At 44.8% G+C, this 15,546-nt stretch overlaps 1 protein-coding gene across 1 annotated transcript in view; it reads left to right on the top strand.

Annotated features, from left to right (window-relative positions):
* Window positions 1-2,572: 2,572 nt before the first annotated feature.
* USF3 (upstream transcription factor family member 3) overlaps window positions 2,573-15,546 on the top strand; it is a 35,022-nt gene continuing 22,048 nt past the window's right edge. Inside the window, exon 1 of the mRNA XM_064722870.1 lies at window positions 2,573-2,647. Within this exon, the coding sequence (XP_064578940.1) occupies window positions 2,603-2,647 (45 nt within the window). The 5' untranslated portion in view covers window positions 2,573-2,602. The remainder of the gene's footprint in view (window positions 2,648-15,546) is intronic.

Below are 15,546 nucleotides of genomic sequence, written 5' to 3'. Positions count from 1 at the left end.
TCACTGCATTCAGAACTTGGGTATTTATGGCACCTCTGTAATCACTCAGATGTGCTGTTGTCTCTGATTTGTTACTGGTACAACTACTTCAAGAACAGTTACCACACCAGGATCGAGTGAGTGGTCAGTCATTCACTTCGCGTGGAACACTGGGATTGTTCTGTCTTTTCATCAGTTCTCTGTTCCTGTGAGGACATTATCTTCTAATCCTGCAGTATCTTGGATTACTTTAAAAAATCCCTGTCCAAAACCTCTTATGTGAAGTCTTTTTGAGAATCTACCGAACCAATCTTGTCAGATGAGCATTGTCATCTGTTTCTGGCAGTGTTACTTTCCTTTCCATAGGGGTTTTCTAAATCTATTCAGCCCATCTAATCCAGATGCTTTGTCAGAGACAAATGTCCTGCCTTGTGTTCTTTTCTCTTGCCCCTAAAGAGGCATCAATTCAAACAGATAATGGAATGGTTACTCTAACCCTCTCTTTTCATTCTGCCTCCTTCCCTCCTCCTCAGTGCTTTAACACTGTAAAAGCATTCAGCTTTGCTGCCATTCTGCCCGAAGGCATTGTGGCACCACCAGCTGAAGCTCTCTAAACTGCTGAGTTGCCAGCTTTCTTTCACTCCCTTGAATGTACATGACCCATAGTCCAAGAAACTCCTGCACTGGGAAAGATGCACTGACCTGTGTTCTGATTGCCTCTCAGCTGCTGGATCACATCGTACAGACTTAGGCCAGTACTGCTTACTAATTATTGAACCCAAACTTGCACTACAGCCAAGAATTTAAATAATAAAAAAAAGTTCAAAAAACCTGCAAAGTTCTTGATTAAGACTATCTTAAATAAAGCTGCAAAAACTTCTTGACTTGTCAAAAGAATATCAAATCATCTATCCAAAGTAAAGCTTTCCTTGCAAGCTCTTCATTTTTTTTAACCATCTTGCCATATAATTGTAAATTTATATTCTCCAAGAGAAACAGGTACGTTCCTGTTGTGTGTGATATTCAGCTGCAGATTTTTGCCTGCTGCTGGATTCTTGCTGCAGTATTTCAGATATTTAACCCTGTACTGGTATTGACCGCTTGTGAACTCAAGCACTACATCACAACCTTCTTGTGTCAGAAGGTAAACTTGGTTTTGCTGCTTTGGGTGGGGGTGCCTATTTAGTGAAAATCTTCACCAAAAAAAAGCACACTACCCTTTAGAAGAGAAACCTCCCCCCTCAGTTTATATTGGAATAAATTGATGGAGCAGTGGCATTTCAGATTTCACTCGTCTTCCAGTTTGGTTGTGTCATATCAGAACCAAAGATGATGAAAAGCAAAAAAGTGCATTTACATTTCGGCTTTACACTTTCAGGCTGGTATTTATAGTAATGTTAGAATTCCTCTGCAAAAACAGCTTGGGCCTCAATTTTCTTCACAGCTCACAAACGGGCTTTATGCTTAATGTCAGCTGCGAGGTTATTTTGCAAGTGGCAGCTATTCAAAACAAAATGCTTTGGGTTATTGAACATCTGATTGCTGCTATGACTCATTTCAGCAGCAGCAGAGTTCTTGGACACCGCTTCAGAAACTTGTCCCTGCTCTATTATGTTGTACGAAGGCATATGGATACAAGACGCTTTCTCAGGGAAGCAGTTGAGCTGGAACTGGGAATCTGCCTTATCATGGATGATAGCTGAATTAGGCATTGGCAGGATGCAAAATGTGAGGTCGTGGGGCGTTGTTAATGACCCACAGTCCCTCATTTCCTAAACTCTGATTTAACTCATGAGGAAGATGGATGGAGTGCCTTCTTCCCGGAGCTAAACATGAGCAGTGCATGTGACAAAGTTAAGAAAAAGTGTCCATTAAAGCATCACTCATGACACAGAACAGTCACAGGACGTGGTTGGCTCCTCGTGGACAGCTCCATGTAGCAAACCTTTAGCCAGCCATTATCTCCGCTCGCCGCTCCGTCGCGGATCGCTGAGTGCCGACGGCGCGGGGCAGCAGCTCGGGGCACGAACGCTGCTCTGCGCTGCTCAGGGCTCTCACAGCCCGCGGCTGCGCTCGGCCAAGGGCAGCGCTCGGGTCACTCACCCTGGCAGGACGGGATTGTTCATCTGACAGCAACACGCACAAAATAACGCACGGCGCTTTCTCACACGCGGTCCTTTTCCTTTCCCGCTGCCGGCGGTGCCGCTCATCACCGACCCAACGCCGCAACCTTTCCTGTCCCGGCGCGGGCGCGGCCCCTTTAAGCGCTGCCGCCCGCCCCTCCGCGCGCCTCTTCCCGCTGCGCTCATTGGCCGCCCGGGACGCCGCTCCCCGCCGGTTCCTGTTTCGGCCACCTTACCTTGTTGACGCCAGTCTCTGCCTCCCTGCCCTCTGATTGGCCCGCGCCGCCAATGTTTGTGGCGCCCATTGGCCCGCGCCCGCTTCGCCCCGCCCAGTTGAGGGCGAGCGACGCCCCCTCCGGCTCGGCGCTTGTTGATTGGCCGCGAGGGCTGGCCCCGCGCGCGGTGATTGGCTGCGGCGCGAGCAGCAGGGTGGGCTGCGCGGGCGGGCAGCGGCGCGGAGGCGGCGGCGGGGCTGGCGCGGGGTGTCCGCCCGCCGGAGGATGGTCCCGGCGCTGGGGCCGCCGCGCAGCGCGCCCGGCCCGACCGTGAGTGCCGGCCGGGGACCGGGGACGGGAGCGGCAGCGGGAGGAGAGGGACCCGGAGCGGCCGCGGCAGCGGGGCCGGGGCGTCGCGCTGGGCCGGGGCCGCGCTCGCCCGGGATGCCGGTGGGGCCGGTGCCCCTTTGTCCGGCCCCGGTGTGCCCGGCCCGGCCCGGGCAGCGGCTGCGGGGTCGGGACGGGCCGGGGCGCAGCTGCAGAGCGCGGGCGGCCCGTGGCGGTGCGGGCGCGGCGCGGTGGCGGTGCCCGGGCTCCGCTGCCCGGAGTGGAGCGGCTGCGGGCCGGGGCTGGGCTGGGGGAAAGTCGGGGGAACAGCGGCGGGGGCTTGGAGAGCGGCGAGGGCTTGGGGAGCGGCGTGGTTCCATCGCTTTGCGGTCTGCGCGCTGCGAGACAATCGAGCGTGAGCCGCCGATCGGGGAGTTCGCTCGGCAGGCAGCGAGAGGCGGGCGCTGCGCCGCAGCCGGGCACCTTCACTTCGCCCGGGCACCTTCTCTTAGCCCGGGCACCTTCCCGCATCCCGGCCCCTTCCCGCTCCGTGCATGGCGGCGGGGTGCTCGTGTCGAGTGCCACCCCCACGGGATGGGATCCCCACGGGCTCAGGGGATGCTGTGCCTCCAGGGACAGCTTTCTTGCTTAGAATTCGGTCACTCGTGGCTAACGTTTCCCGTGTAGTAAGCTTGATCTCCGAAGTAAGGAAGTCTGATGGACGTGTCTGTATATTCCTTCTCTGTCTGCTAATTGTAGCTCTCCAGCCGATTTCGCTCCAATTTACCAGCAGCAGGGGCTTTAAAGAGTTGGAAGGCTTCAATTTCATGGGGATCAACATTCACAGGCACAGAAGTGTTTGTAACTCACAGGTACTGCTCGCATTAAGGACAGGACAGCTCAAATGCAGTTCCCTGTGACAGCTCAAATGAGCTGAGTCCATTGACATAGCTGTAGCTGGATACAGCTGTGGCACATGGTGCCCATAGTCCAGGGGAGTCTGTAGGGAAAAATTGGAAGTAAGGCAAAGAAAAAGAGAGCAGTGATGTGTTGAGTTTCTGCCCATAAGTACAAAAATCACAAAACTGTGTTTTTGCTTTTCTCATAATAGCTTGGACTTCTATTAGACTTCACTTAGACATGCAATTATTAAGCACTTCTAGCAGTGATAGTGATGGCACAGTTAAGCATCCAGAAGTCAGGTGATGTAGCAGCTTGTTTTAGAGGCATGATTTGAGCTTTACTTTTAATATACAAGTCATTGGGACCATCTTATTTATGTGACTGTGTTATGTAGCACTTCAAACAACTGCAGAGCCTTGTTCATTGCTCATGAATTGTGTGCAGTAATCAGACAAATGGGAAGGAAGAAACTTCCTTTTTATTAGAAAGATTTAGAACCTTTAATTTTTGATTTTCAATTAGTGTCATAACAATAACTCATGGGTACATTTTAGGATGAAATACATATGACAACTGAAAATGTGTTTGCCGCTGAATGGGAAATAAGCTTAGAGAAATGCTTGTGTTGTCAGCGTGATTTTTAAGGTGCTTGTATTCAAAATAACACGTCAGGTATGTGAAACAGTGCAAGAACATTGGAAATCTTGAAGTGTTTGGAAATGACTTATTCCCTTAGAGACTTACTTATTCCCTTAGGTTGTGGATACATGGGAGGATTTTAACGGAGTAGATGAAAAAAGGTGGTGGATCCTGGAGGAGTCTGGCAGCTGCACAGAGATAATTAGGATGTAAGTTTTTGGCAGTGGCTCAGCTGCTTTGATGGCTGGTGTTTGAAGCAGCGTTCTGAGGAGCTGGCCAGGGACACACCAAGGGACTGTCCCTGGAGTGGCCCTGTGACACGGCTGGCCCAGCTGCTGTGTGCATGGTGGGCTCCTGTTGGTAGCTCAAGTTCAGCTGTGCTCTGAAATGTCAGAGACACCTTGGGAGCAAGAGGGCAAAGATTCTGTGAATGTGTTCTGCTGGCTGAGCTACTCCAGCTGTTCTTCACCTCTGCTCTTCTTCGGTGAATGTGGGGGATGCTCCTGACTCTTTTTAGGCACAGGAGTTACAGAGGAGCTTTTTTGAGCAGTGTTTGGTTGTTGATGGTTTCTCTCCATGTGCTGAAGTTGTAAGAACACCTCAGGCTTCCACATATTGAAGTATAATGAATTAGGCTGCAGAGAGATTCAGGGTGGTGCATTCCAAGTGTTTAAGCACACTTTTAATTTGCAAAGTGCCTTGATGCAAAGTGTGTGACACTGTAACCAAGCATGTCACACTTGGATCTGAATTAATACAATGTATGAGTTGAAGCTGGGTGCTGCAGAAAGAAACAGACGTGTGAGGATGTCAGGGGCTGGGACATGCTGGATTTGACAGGAGCCATTCTGTGGTTTAATTTTGGTACAGTAGTGCTTCTTAAGGTCTTGAAAATAACTTTGTAAGTGACACCTGGCTGGGGGGAGGTATAAGAAGCATAGCATTTGATACAAAGGGTTTCCCAATGAATCATGGTCGCTTGTGTCACAAGAACTTGTGAAAAGTGCCACAAAGTCTGTGCCACTTTGAAGGACAGTGACACCTTTCAAAATAGAAAAACATGTTCCTGAAGGATTTAATTTGATTAAAGGAATCACAGACACAACTGAGATGAAGAATTATAAAATGACTGGCAATACTGTGGATGGGCAGTCCATCAGGCTGGAGGCAAGTACACTTCTTCAGAGCCCTGAGATTTATAACTGGAGTTGTTACAAAAAGATTAGGAACACTAAAGCTGTTAGATTGTATGCATGCACACATTTACACATCCATTTTCATTTAAAACCCTGGGTTGTATGCACAGCTTCACCGACATTTCCATCAGGGACATGGCTCAGTAGTGTTATTTAATTGAAAACTGTCTCATCTGGAACTCTGCACCGTGATGTGTATTCAATTTTAATAACTCAAGCAGTGTTTGAGTTATTTCAGATTACAGGAAAACACGTAAAGATCTCAACTTCTTGATTAGGAAATGTTGTGCAGTTTATGTAATGCTGACCTAACTTGCTGTTTAAAATGCAATTCCAGCTTTTATGGGTGGATATAATGTGTCCAAGGCGTACTTTGGTTTGCCACCTTACCAGTGTAGTGCCGTTGTCATGCTTGGAGTAAGCACAAAAGAGGTTCTGCTGTGTGCACAAGATTGACAAATTGTGTGTAAACTGGGCTTGTTTCCTGTGTGAAAAGCCATGGCTTTGGCCTCCAAGGTGAATGAGTTCCTTTTGCAGCCATGACCTGCGATAGCAATCTCTTACATCAGCCACGCTGGGTGCCATTGTGGCTCAGATAAGAAGAAAGCACTGGACTGCTGAAAATGTTTCATGCTTCCTGGTAACCAGTGCCTTTCCCACTCAGTTCCCTGAACTTCTCTCAGGTTAACTGACCAGTGTGAAAACCATGAATTGAAATCAGCTCCCTCTGAGAGCACATCTCAGTCATGCTGGTATTCTGGTACCTGAATGGGTTCTTTGGGTCCATCTCTAGTGAGGCTGGAATGATCCAAGTATGGAGCTGTTAGCTTTTAGGTCTAAATGCAGGTTCCTCAGAACCTATGATCCATTTTTCCAGCTTCTGGTATGGTGGGCAATGCCATGAAAATATTACAGAAAACATTGCCTATTAGCCTGCTGACACAGTTAATAGAAGTGTAAGGGTTTTATGGGGAGAGGAGACCTTAAAGATTTGTTTATTCTTCAAGTAACTGAAGCTCAAGTGAAAATAATACTGTCCATTTGGGGTGTCTGTCTGCATCTGTAGTCTGTAATGTGGTTGGCTCCAGGGACACTTAATTCATGCCAGCCTTCCACCTTTGAAGTTGGACTCTGCTTTGCTTTCATGCATCAGTGAAGCTGTTGGCTAGAAACTGAACAGAGTTCTTGTACAAAGCTTCATGCTGCAGCTCTTCTTGCTCATCTACTCCAGTAGTAAAATGGAGCTCCAAATCAGGAGCATAATTTTTCCACTATTGGAGCATCCCTAATATTCAGAGATGCTTTAATTCAGGAATGTTTAAATATTATGCATCTATAGCTTAAATCCCTCCTTCTTCCATGTAAGTCTCTCACCTGCTGGAAATTCTGGGACTTCTTGTGTAATTGGAGAAGCTTACCTAGTTTTGGCATCATCTTGGGTCATAGTTTCACAAGTATTAAGCCAGCACTGTCACCATGAGAAGCAATCTTGTTGTTTCAGTGTACTTATTGGGGAGTGTGGGGTGTCTCTGTGATCCTTGTGCAAAGTCAGTTTTAAGCTGCAGTGGTGTTCTCATCTGGCCTGCTGGGTGAGGGGTGCCAGTGAGCCAGGGGAGAGGCTGCATCTCTCAGCATTACTTTGAGGGAGTTGGGGCAGCAGGGGAAGGTAATCATCACAGGTACTTTCCTATTATTGCTTGGAGAAATGGGCTGATGGGAATTTCATGCAGCTCAACAAGAGCAAAACCCTGCACTTGGGGAAGGACAAATCAGTCCACCAATAGACGGTGGGGGCCATGCAGCTGGAAATCACTTTGGCAGGGAAGGACCTGGTGGACACCAAGCTGAACCTGACCCAACAGTGTGTGTCCTTGTGGCATGGGTGCTGAATTTGGTACAGGAGTGTCAGCTTAGGGAGGTGATCCTTCCTCTGCACTTGGCACTGGTGGGGCCACACCTGGCATCTGGTGTTGAGTTTTAGGTTCCCCAGTACAGGAAAGAGATGGATGTACCACGGAGAGTCCACTGAGAGGCCACAAGGACAATTAAGGTACAGGAGCATCTCTTGTCTTGGGAGGCCAAGGGAGCTGTGATTGTTCACTCTGGAGCAGAGAAGGCTGAAGGAGAATCCCACCTGTGGATTGTCTCAGGAGGATTTACAGCCCATCTCACTTTGTGGTTTTTCTGTTTTATTCTGGGCAGAATGGGAAGACCTTGTGTTTCCCAGCTTGGAAATATTAAGTGTGTGAGCTATCCCTTGCTAAGGAATGCAATGGAGTTCTCTCACTCCTAGTTTCACTTTAAGGAACTTTTGCCAAGTCAGTCTTAGGTGGCAACAGGGAGGTGATTTCATGCAGTTATAGAAGAAGACAGAGTAGAGGTAAGGCATTTTCATTTTATGGAATGGTTTTTTAATGAAGTAAAACTTGCAGGATCATGGTCTGTCCCCTTTATCCATTCCTTTCAGACCTGTGTAAAGTAGTAACTTGGAAATCAGGTTTTAGTTTCTTCTCCTTTGTCAGTGCTAAATTTCTATTGTAGTCTTATTTGCTTTTCCTAGTGCTTTCAGAACTGCTTATTCACCCCAGATAGTTCAGGTACAGTAATTCTCCTAAGCTAAATAAGTAGTTCCTAAAGTGGTGGAATTATTGAATTCAGGTTTTCTATGGATATGCACCTAGTAGTTGCATTTTCTTGTGTCTAACATGCAATGATTTTTATTTCAAATTTCCTCTTTGACATTGTTATGAAAGTGTGCTTGTTTTCTCTGCTCATCTCAGATAACTTTAGTTTGGACCTCTCTGTTAAATATAATTAAAATAATGTGCAGCTTTATCCCTGCCAATATTATTCAAAACTGTCAAACATCCAGATTGCAAGATGAGTCCTTTATTCCTGGAACTGAAGTAATTGCCCAGTACACCCACTTCATGAGTCCAAGGAAAAAACCTCTGAAAAACAAAGGTGTGATTGCATTGAGGTTGTAAAGGAGAGTGAGACTTCAGTCCACTAAAACCTCTTGTGAGTAGTTTGCCTATAAAATGTATATTGCAAAGTTGTGGAGATTTAGTTTGGTTCTTTTGGGTTTGGGGCAGAATGTGTGTGTGCTTGTTTTTGAAAGCTCATTGAAGTGTAAGTAGTGAGCTTCTTTCGAAAGCTTATACATAAAAATTGAAATTCTGGGTTTTGGTACCTTCTCCCTCAGCCATTTTTGCCTTTGGCCTCATTAAGATTCATAGGGAAATCCCTTAACTCTGGAAGGGCAGTGTTTGTAGCAGAATCTCAGGACTGATCTCTTCTGCATATTGTAGAGGAACTTTGTAGTGCAGGCCCATAGAATATTGCTTCCTGTATCATGAAGCCTTGATGTGTTCTTAGTTTGTGTCAGATTTCTCAAACCCCAAGCCTATAAAATATTTAAGAACTTGACTGTATAATCCTTTGTACTGAATGACTCATATCTGAAAAGATGAATTAAGAAATTTGACACATAAACTCTCTGGATGCCCTGAACATTTCAGTTCCAGGATGTTTTGCACTGCTTGTTAGTCAGGGTCCTCAGGAGAGAGCAGCAAGGCAGTTTGGCACATGTCAGAAAATGCCTTGATACCTCCTCGGGACCATGTGTGCTTTATAAACAGACTCTGTGAGGATCCTTTGTAGCTGCAGAACAAAAAGAGCTCAACTTAAAACCAAAGCAGCGAAGCAAAGAATACTGCTCTGGCTAAATCATTGTAGCCAAAATGAATGTTTTTGTGTTGTAATTCTAAATTGGTTGTCAGGCTCTGTGACGAGGTCCTGCTCTTTGGATGGAGGTTTCATTTGGAGACAAGGTCACATGAGAAGGCAGAATTGGAGTGGCTCTCACAGGAGCAGGTTGCCCAGGGAAGCTGCAGATGCCCCATCCCTGGAAGTGTTCAAGGCCAGCCTGGATGAGGTTCTCAGCAACCTGGTCTGGTGGGAGGTGTCCTGCCCATAGCAGGGGGGTTGGAGTGAGACAATTTTTAAGGTTCTGTGAGAGACAACTGCTCACTTCGAAAATTTAAAATACAACAGAAATACAGCAAAAGGACTACATAAGGTAAAAGCTGCAGCACTGGGAACTGCCCTTGTGTATACCACGTGGCCAGTTCATCTTCAGGATGGATGCTCAGTCTTTTATACCCCTGGGGGTTGCATCAGCCAGCCCTGGCCCCTGCCTAAGTCTCAGTCAGCTCTTCTTTGCCATTTTTCAGTGGAGACTGCTTTCTTGTGACTTGATTGGAGATCATGCTGCACCCCCTAAGCACCAAACTTTTCCATTCCCAACTGCTCCATGCAAGGGGCACATGGCCCAGCTTCTGTCCTAGACAACCCCAGCTGTCTGGTGGCAACAATACAGGGGGAAAGGGGACTATGGGGAGAACAGAGGACATCTAAACCACAGTAACATAACTATACATCCCTGAGGCTTTTCTTAATATTCACACAATAGTTATCTTTTGATTGCAAGAGTCAATCATCTCATTTTCCATCTATAACAGTTCCTTCCAACCCATACCATTTTGTGATTCTATGACTTACAGTTTCTACATTTTTCCAATCAAGTCTGGAAAAGTCTTCAACGTTTCAAGTACAATTTTCATGTATGGATGGATTCTTGAGTTATAAAAACCATCTTGGTTACAGTATTTGGAGACCAGGATGAGTTGTATGTTTCAGCTGTTTTCAGGAAAAGAATTCCTTGTTCTTTAGGCAGCAAGGTGGGGCTCAGCAGCAGCTGCTTTTGCTCAGGAGCGAGTGGCAGAGCGCTCTCAGCTCAGCCTGGTGCAGGCAGCCCTTGCCATCTGATGCAGGTAACCTCACCCTAACCCACACAGAGGTGATGACCTCTGTTGGGAGGAACTTGCCTGCAATTAATTCCCTTTGTACCCACCATCAAAACACACTCGTGGCTCCTTTGTCAAGCGCAGCATAATTAGATGTCTGTCTTCTCTTTGAAAGTGGTTTGGTTTTGAGGTGTACCACGGATCATTGGAAGCCAGGGGGATGAGCACTGCCTTGCAACATAGAGATATTGCTCACACTTTCTCACTTCCTTAGTGGAATTGGTATGTGGTAACTTGTGAATTTCAGCACAAGACATGGGATCAGGAGGATTTCCCTGGTCATTCCTTGATTTCCTAAAGAAAAGAGTGATGTTCCCCTTATTTTGATCTAAAGTAGCTGAAGGCTTTAGGTGAGAGCTTTGGTCTGTGTGATTGTGGCTTGTGCACTGGTTCCATAATTACAGCTTTTCAGCTCCCAAATTCCTGCTTCCCTATAACAATTGCTCCAGCCCACAGGAGATGGTTCCTGTGGGCATCTTCCTTTACTTGCACTGTGTTTGTCTGCAGTGCCAAGATCATCTGCACAATGTGAGAGTGGCAGCAGCTCTCATCTGGGTGCAAAATGTGCAGAGATACTTCTCCTTAAATATTTTCCAGACCATAAACAGTGAGTGAGATACTTAATTCTGGGGACATTGAGCTCCCTCTCTGCCCCTCCTCTAAGGTTTAAAAAGAAATGATGTTTTACTTAGGAAGACTTGGGAGGGAACAACAGTAGATGAAGAAGAATAAATATGCGAGGTGGATCTTCAGGTGATTAGATCAGGAAGTTTCTTTTTTTTTTTTTTTGTTTGTTTTTTGTTTTTTTGTTTTCTTCTTCTTAAGTTTTCTTAAGCAGATCTGGTCAGGATTTGTCAGAATGACCCTACACCAATGCTGTCCCAAAACTGCTTGTTACTGAATGGCCAGTGCAATTGCCATTGATATTTTGAAAATTACAAATGAAAGCAAAACCAATGTAAATATGAGGGAGTATCACTTGAGTAATTACCCTTTCTTTTCCTCCAATGGTATTACAAAAAAAACCCCTAAACATTTTCTTTCTAGTTCTCTTGCATGTTCTTATGTAAGAGCCTTACTGAAACTTAATTGCTTTAAGTCAGCAGGAGGAAAGATACTAATGTATTTGAGTTTAGACAATACAAACAAAAGAGACAGAATAAAAAATATCTAAAAGCAGTGAAGTTTTCTTTCAATGTATTATTATTTGCAAGCACCTTAAAAAAAAAAAAAAAAGTTGCTCCATGTAACAAGTTTGAGCTTCTTGGCTTTAGTTTTCTTTTCTCAGCTTTTGCAGAGGCTCTGGGAGCAGTTTGGTTGGCCTGGGGAGCTCTCAGCTGGTTTGCATCAGGAATATCTTCCTCAGCACAAGGTGGCAGTGCCCCTGAGCTGGTCAGCCTGCACACCCGCGCTGCAGAGCTGCTCGCTGCCCCAGCTGTGCCCGTGCCTCACCTGACCCCATCCTCCTCCTCTGCTCACCCCAGGCTTTTGTAAACATCTGGGAAATTCATCTCTTTGAGGGCTTGCAGTCAAATCAGTCGGTGGGCCCAGCTGTGGTGAGGGAGTGCATTAAGGGTCACAGTAACAGGGAAATCCTGATTTCTTCCTGTCAGGAAAAATAGCCCTTTTCATTTTCCTCTCTGATAGTCTTCCCAGGTTGCTTTGATAGGCCACAGTAGTTAATACACACAGGTAACAATCACAAAGGTTGCCTTTGAGTTACCTTTCCTGCAGTCATTTTATTAGGTAAATACAACATTAGAATAGATCCATTCCAAGGGGGAATAAAGAAGGGGCAGTAAATTTTGTCTCTTGATCTCAAGGGCACCTTGCTTGTCATTAAAAGCTGGGACTAAGTCCCTGATTAAAGCTAGCCTTGTTCTAAAACATGCATGGAGGATTGGAGAAGTGAGCTCCAGCAGTTGCTTGGATGAAGAAGACACTGTGTCAGGAAAAAAGCATTTGAGTGGTTCTTGTCTGTGCCTTGGAATTGATCTTAGCTTTACATTAAGAGGTGTACATTACATTACATTACATTGCATTACTAACTACACGAGGTATACAAAACCTGTAAGAACTGAGACTGAAGCAGTGTCACAGCACGAGCTTGCTGAAGGAGATTCAGAGGAAGAAAGGTTTGGACTGCTGGTAGGTTTGCAGAATATGTGAAGTTGCATATAAAAATGATTCTTTCTGCCTGATGCAGAAGAATGGAATGGCTTTACTAATTTGAGGGAGATTGTTTTGTACAGCCAAAGATAACAGATTGGAATAATTATTTTCTTTTTAAAAATTAATATTAAGTTTGGAAACAATTCCTAAATAAGGAGTGAAAAAATAATGCCAAAAAATATCTAATAACTTTTTCTTGTATTTGCTGAATGCATGTTTTGAAGAAGAGATTTCATAAAATTTGCTAAATACTACCTGGAAAGATGGGTGGTATACAAGAAGATGTTTAAATAAATTGGTTTTCAGGTTTTATACCCTATGTTTCAGAACTATAGAAGAGATTAAATTATGTTAAATTTAAATCTTCAGAACACAAAGCATCCTTTAATTTCTGAGGATGACATTGCATTTAAATTAAAATCAATATTTTAGGTTGATGTTGTGAAAGCTGTTAACTACATAAAGCTTAAGGGAAGCTTGGTACTAAATAAATATAAATGATGAGTTGCTGCTTCTTCATCTGTTTTAAGAATTTGGATTTTGCTACGTTTTCTCTGCAGATGGCATTCAGCTGAGTTAAGTGAGCATATTTCATGAGTGAACTTCTTAGAGAATCCATGAAGGGATCTTGATGAAGAAGCAATACTTGATGTGGAACAAGTAAAGGAAAACCCTCTGTCAAAGCTCTGGTCTTACAACAGAAATTGAGACCATGTAAACATTCATCAGCCCTCAGAAATCTCCACCTAGGCACTATTTTTAATTTCTTTTTAATTCACAAAGCCCATATTTTCAGCAGCCCTTAAGAAAACCTCCTCCCTGGTATTGCCAGCTTCGGCTGTTCTGTGGAATACCAAATAAAATGCAAAGGTTTCTGTCCTTACAGAATAAGAATACAGCTTCAGTTTAGATATTTCTCATAGGTACAATAATTTCTCTTAGGTACAACCTATCAGTAGAAAGCCCAGAGTTTTATACAAGTGTTGTTTAACAAATTTAACCACCTCTTTTCAGAGGAGCTCACAATAAACTAATTTGTTCATTAGATAATGTGTACAGCCTTGCTTTTGCTATCAGGACCACAAAAGTGAGAGCATTGATTGAGTGGTGAACTGAAAAACTTCAGTAAATCCACAATAAGGTGAAATTAGTGTAACAGTCATGGCATTCCTGTGCCATGTTTTCTATACGAAATGAGCTGCAGATCCCAGTGGAAATGAAACATATAAAATGCAGACTTTAAGTTTACATTTGTGAGGCTTATACACTCAGTGTGGCAGCAAATGGCTTGAAATATGCAGGGAACAGCATCACTTGGAAGAAGTTTACTGATATAATTTAAAAAAAGGGCAGAGGAGAAAGAAAGAAGGTCTTTGACATATAATAAAGATTTTCTATTCTTTTTCAGGATCAAAAAATTGTTAGAAACTGTACTAATAAATAATAGCACAAATTTTCACTAAGGCCTTGTCTATCTTCCAGAATGCTACATACAATGAATTGCTGAATCATTTTGGCATATGCTTAGCATGAAGAAATAAGGCAATTGGAATATTGTGTGTATCATGGCTTTAGGAGGTAGGGATGGCTGCTGTTAAGAAGAACTTTGCTGAGTGGACACAGAAGAAGCCACAATGTAGGAGTAAGGAGAACTCATGTCAGGAGGGAGAAAGGGTGCTGTGACTTAGGGCGGGGGGAGGACGGGGTTGTGAATGTGTTCCAGACTGTGCAGCTGCGGTCAGAACAGCCATATCTGTTCTGGGGAAGGGTATTTGTGGCTGAGTGCTTCTTTATGCCCTTACCTTCACACAGTTGTGCTTCATCTGTAGCCCTGTGTGGTAGCTGGCCATCTAAATCCACACTGATGCTTTCTGTGTTAAATACACTGCAATACAGAAATAGTCCTTTGCTTCTCAAGCTGTATAAATCTACAAAATTAAAAAACAATACCATTGCTTGGTGAATACATTAGTCTTTCAAAAATGCTAAGTCCACCAAAACTAAGGCCTCTTTTATCTGTTTGCTGTGATTTCCAGCATATTTGCTATGGTCTCATAATGCCCAACAACAGACACATCAGCTCTGGCTTTATAGGTGGTGCAGAAATCAAGAAACAGGGTATGTGACTGCCACATGATACAATCCTTTTCCTCAACTTGTTTTAGAGCTTTGCTTTACCAGAGCTGTGTCCATGTGCTCACATCCTCACTAAACAGAAACCGTACTGGACACAGTAAATTAAATTACCCCTTTGCTCCTTGAGTAGTCATTTCACCTGCTGCACAAGGTGCTGCCTCAGTGATGGATACATGAGTGCAGTGTCACCAGGCAGCTGCTCTGCTTCTCCTGTCCCTGCTGGAAGCCTTGATGGATAAAGGTTCAGCTGGGCTGCCTTGATGGATAAAGGTTCTGCTGGGCTGCCTTGATGGATTCAGGTTCTGCTGGGCTGCCTTGATGGATAAAGGTTCTGCTGGGCTGCCTTGATGGATTCAGGTTCTGCTGGGCTGCCTTGGCTCACTGGAGCTGGGAAAGGTGTGCTGGCCCCAGTCACTCCCTGTACACCTGAACATCTCTCTGGTTGCCAACAGCATCCAAGATGGCTGGGCTCTAACCAGGTTTTGGTTTTTTGTTATAATCAAAATCACTCACCTGCTAAGGTCTCCCAGTTAATCCTTTCCTCACCAGTGAATGCAGGTAGAATCAGTGCGTACTACTGACCATCACCAGCTGTACCCAGGAGGGATAAGTTAGAGATGCCTTGGGTGGGAAACTGCCTCTCCTGGCATTCAGAATTGTGTTTACTGACTTGGACAACCTGGCACAACAACTGGATTGCTCTTACTACATATAAACTCAAATAAATTTGTTAGTAAAGTAAGATAATTGGATTTAAAGGAGAAGAAATCTTGTTTTTAAGATGAGGTAACACAATTTATAAGAGTGTGCTGAAGTTGCACCGCTTTCTCCCACAATAAAAGACTGTTAACTCTGTCAGGTGTTTTCATAATTTATGCAGGGGGTGGTCAGGTGAGCACGGAGAAAGCAAAGTCCATGGAGGGATATAAACAGAAAGTGATGTATTCCCATTGCTGGGCTGGAGAGGTCTGTGTTTAGGTAGGCTGTG

This window comes from Zonotrichia leucophrys, chromosome 1 (assembly GCF_028769735.1).
Source record: "Zonotrichia leucophrys gambelii isolate GWCS_2022_RI chromosome 1, RI_Zleu_2.0, whole genome shotgun sequence".
Lineage (NCBI taxonomy): Eukaryota > Metazoa > Chordata > Aves > Passeriformes > Passerellidae > Zonotrichia > Zonotrichia leucophrys.
The sequence above is the reverse complement of the archived record's forward strand: the minus strand, read 5'-3'. Positions and strand labels throughout refer to the sequence as shown.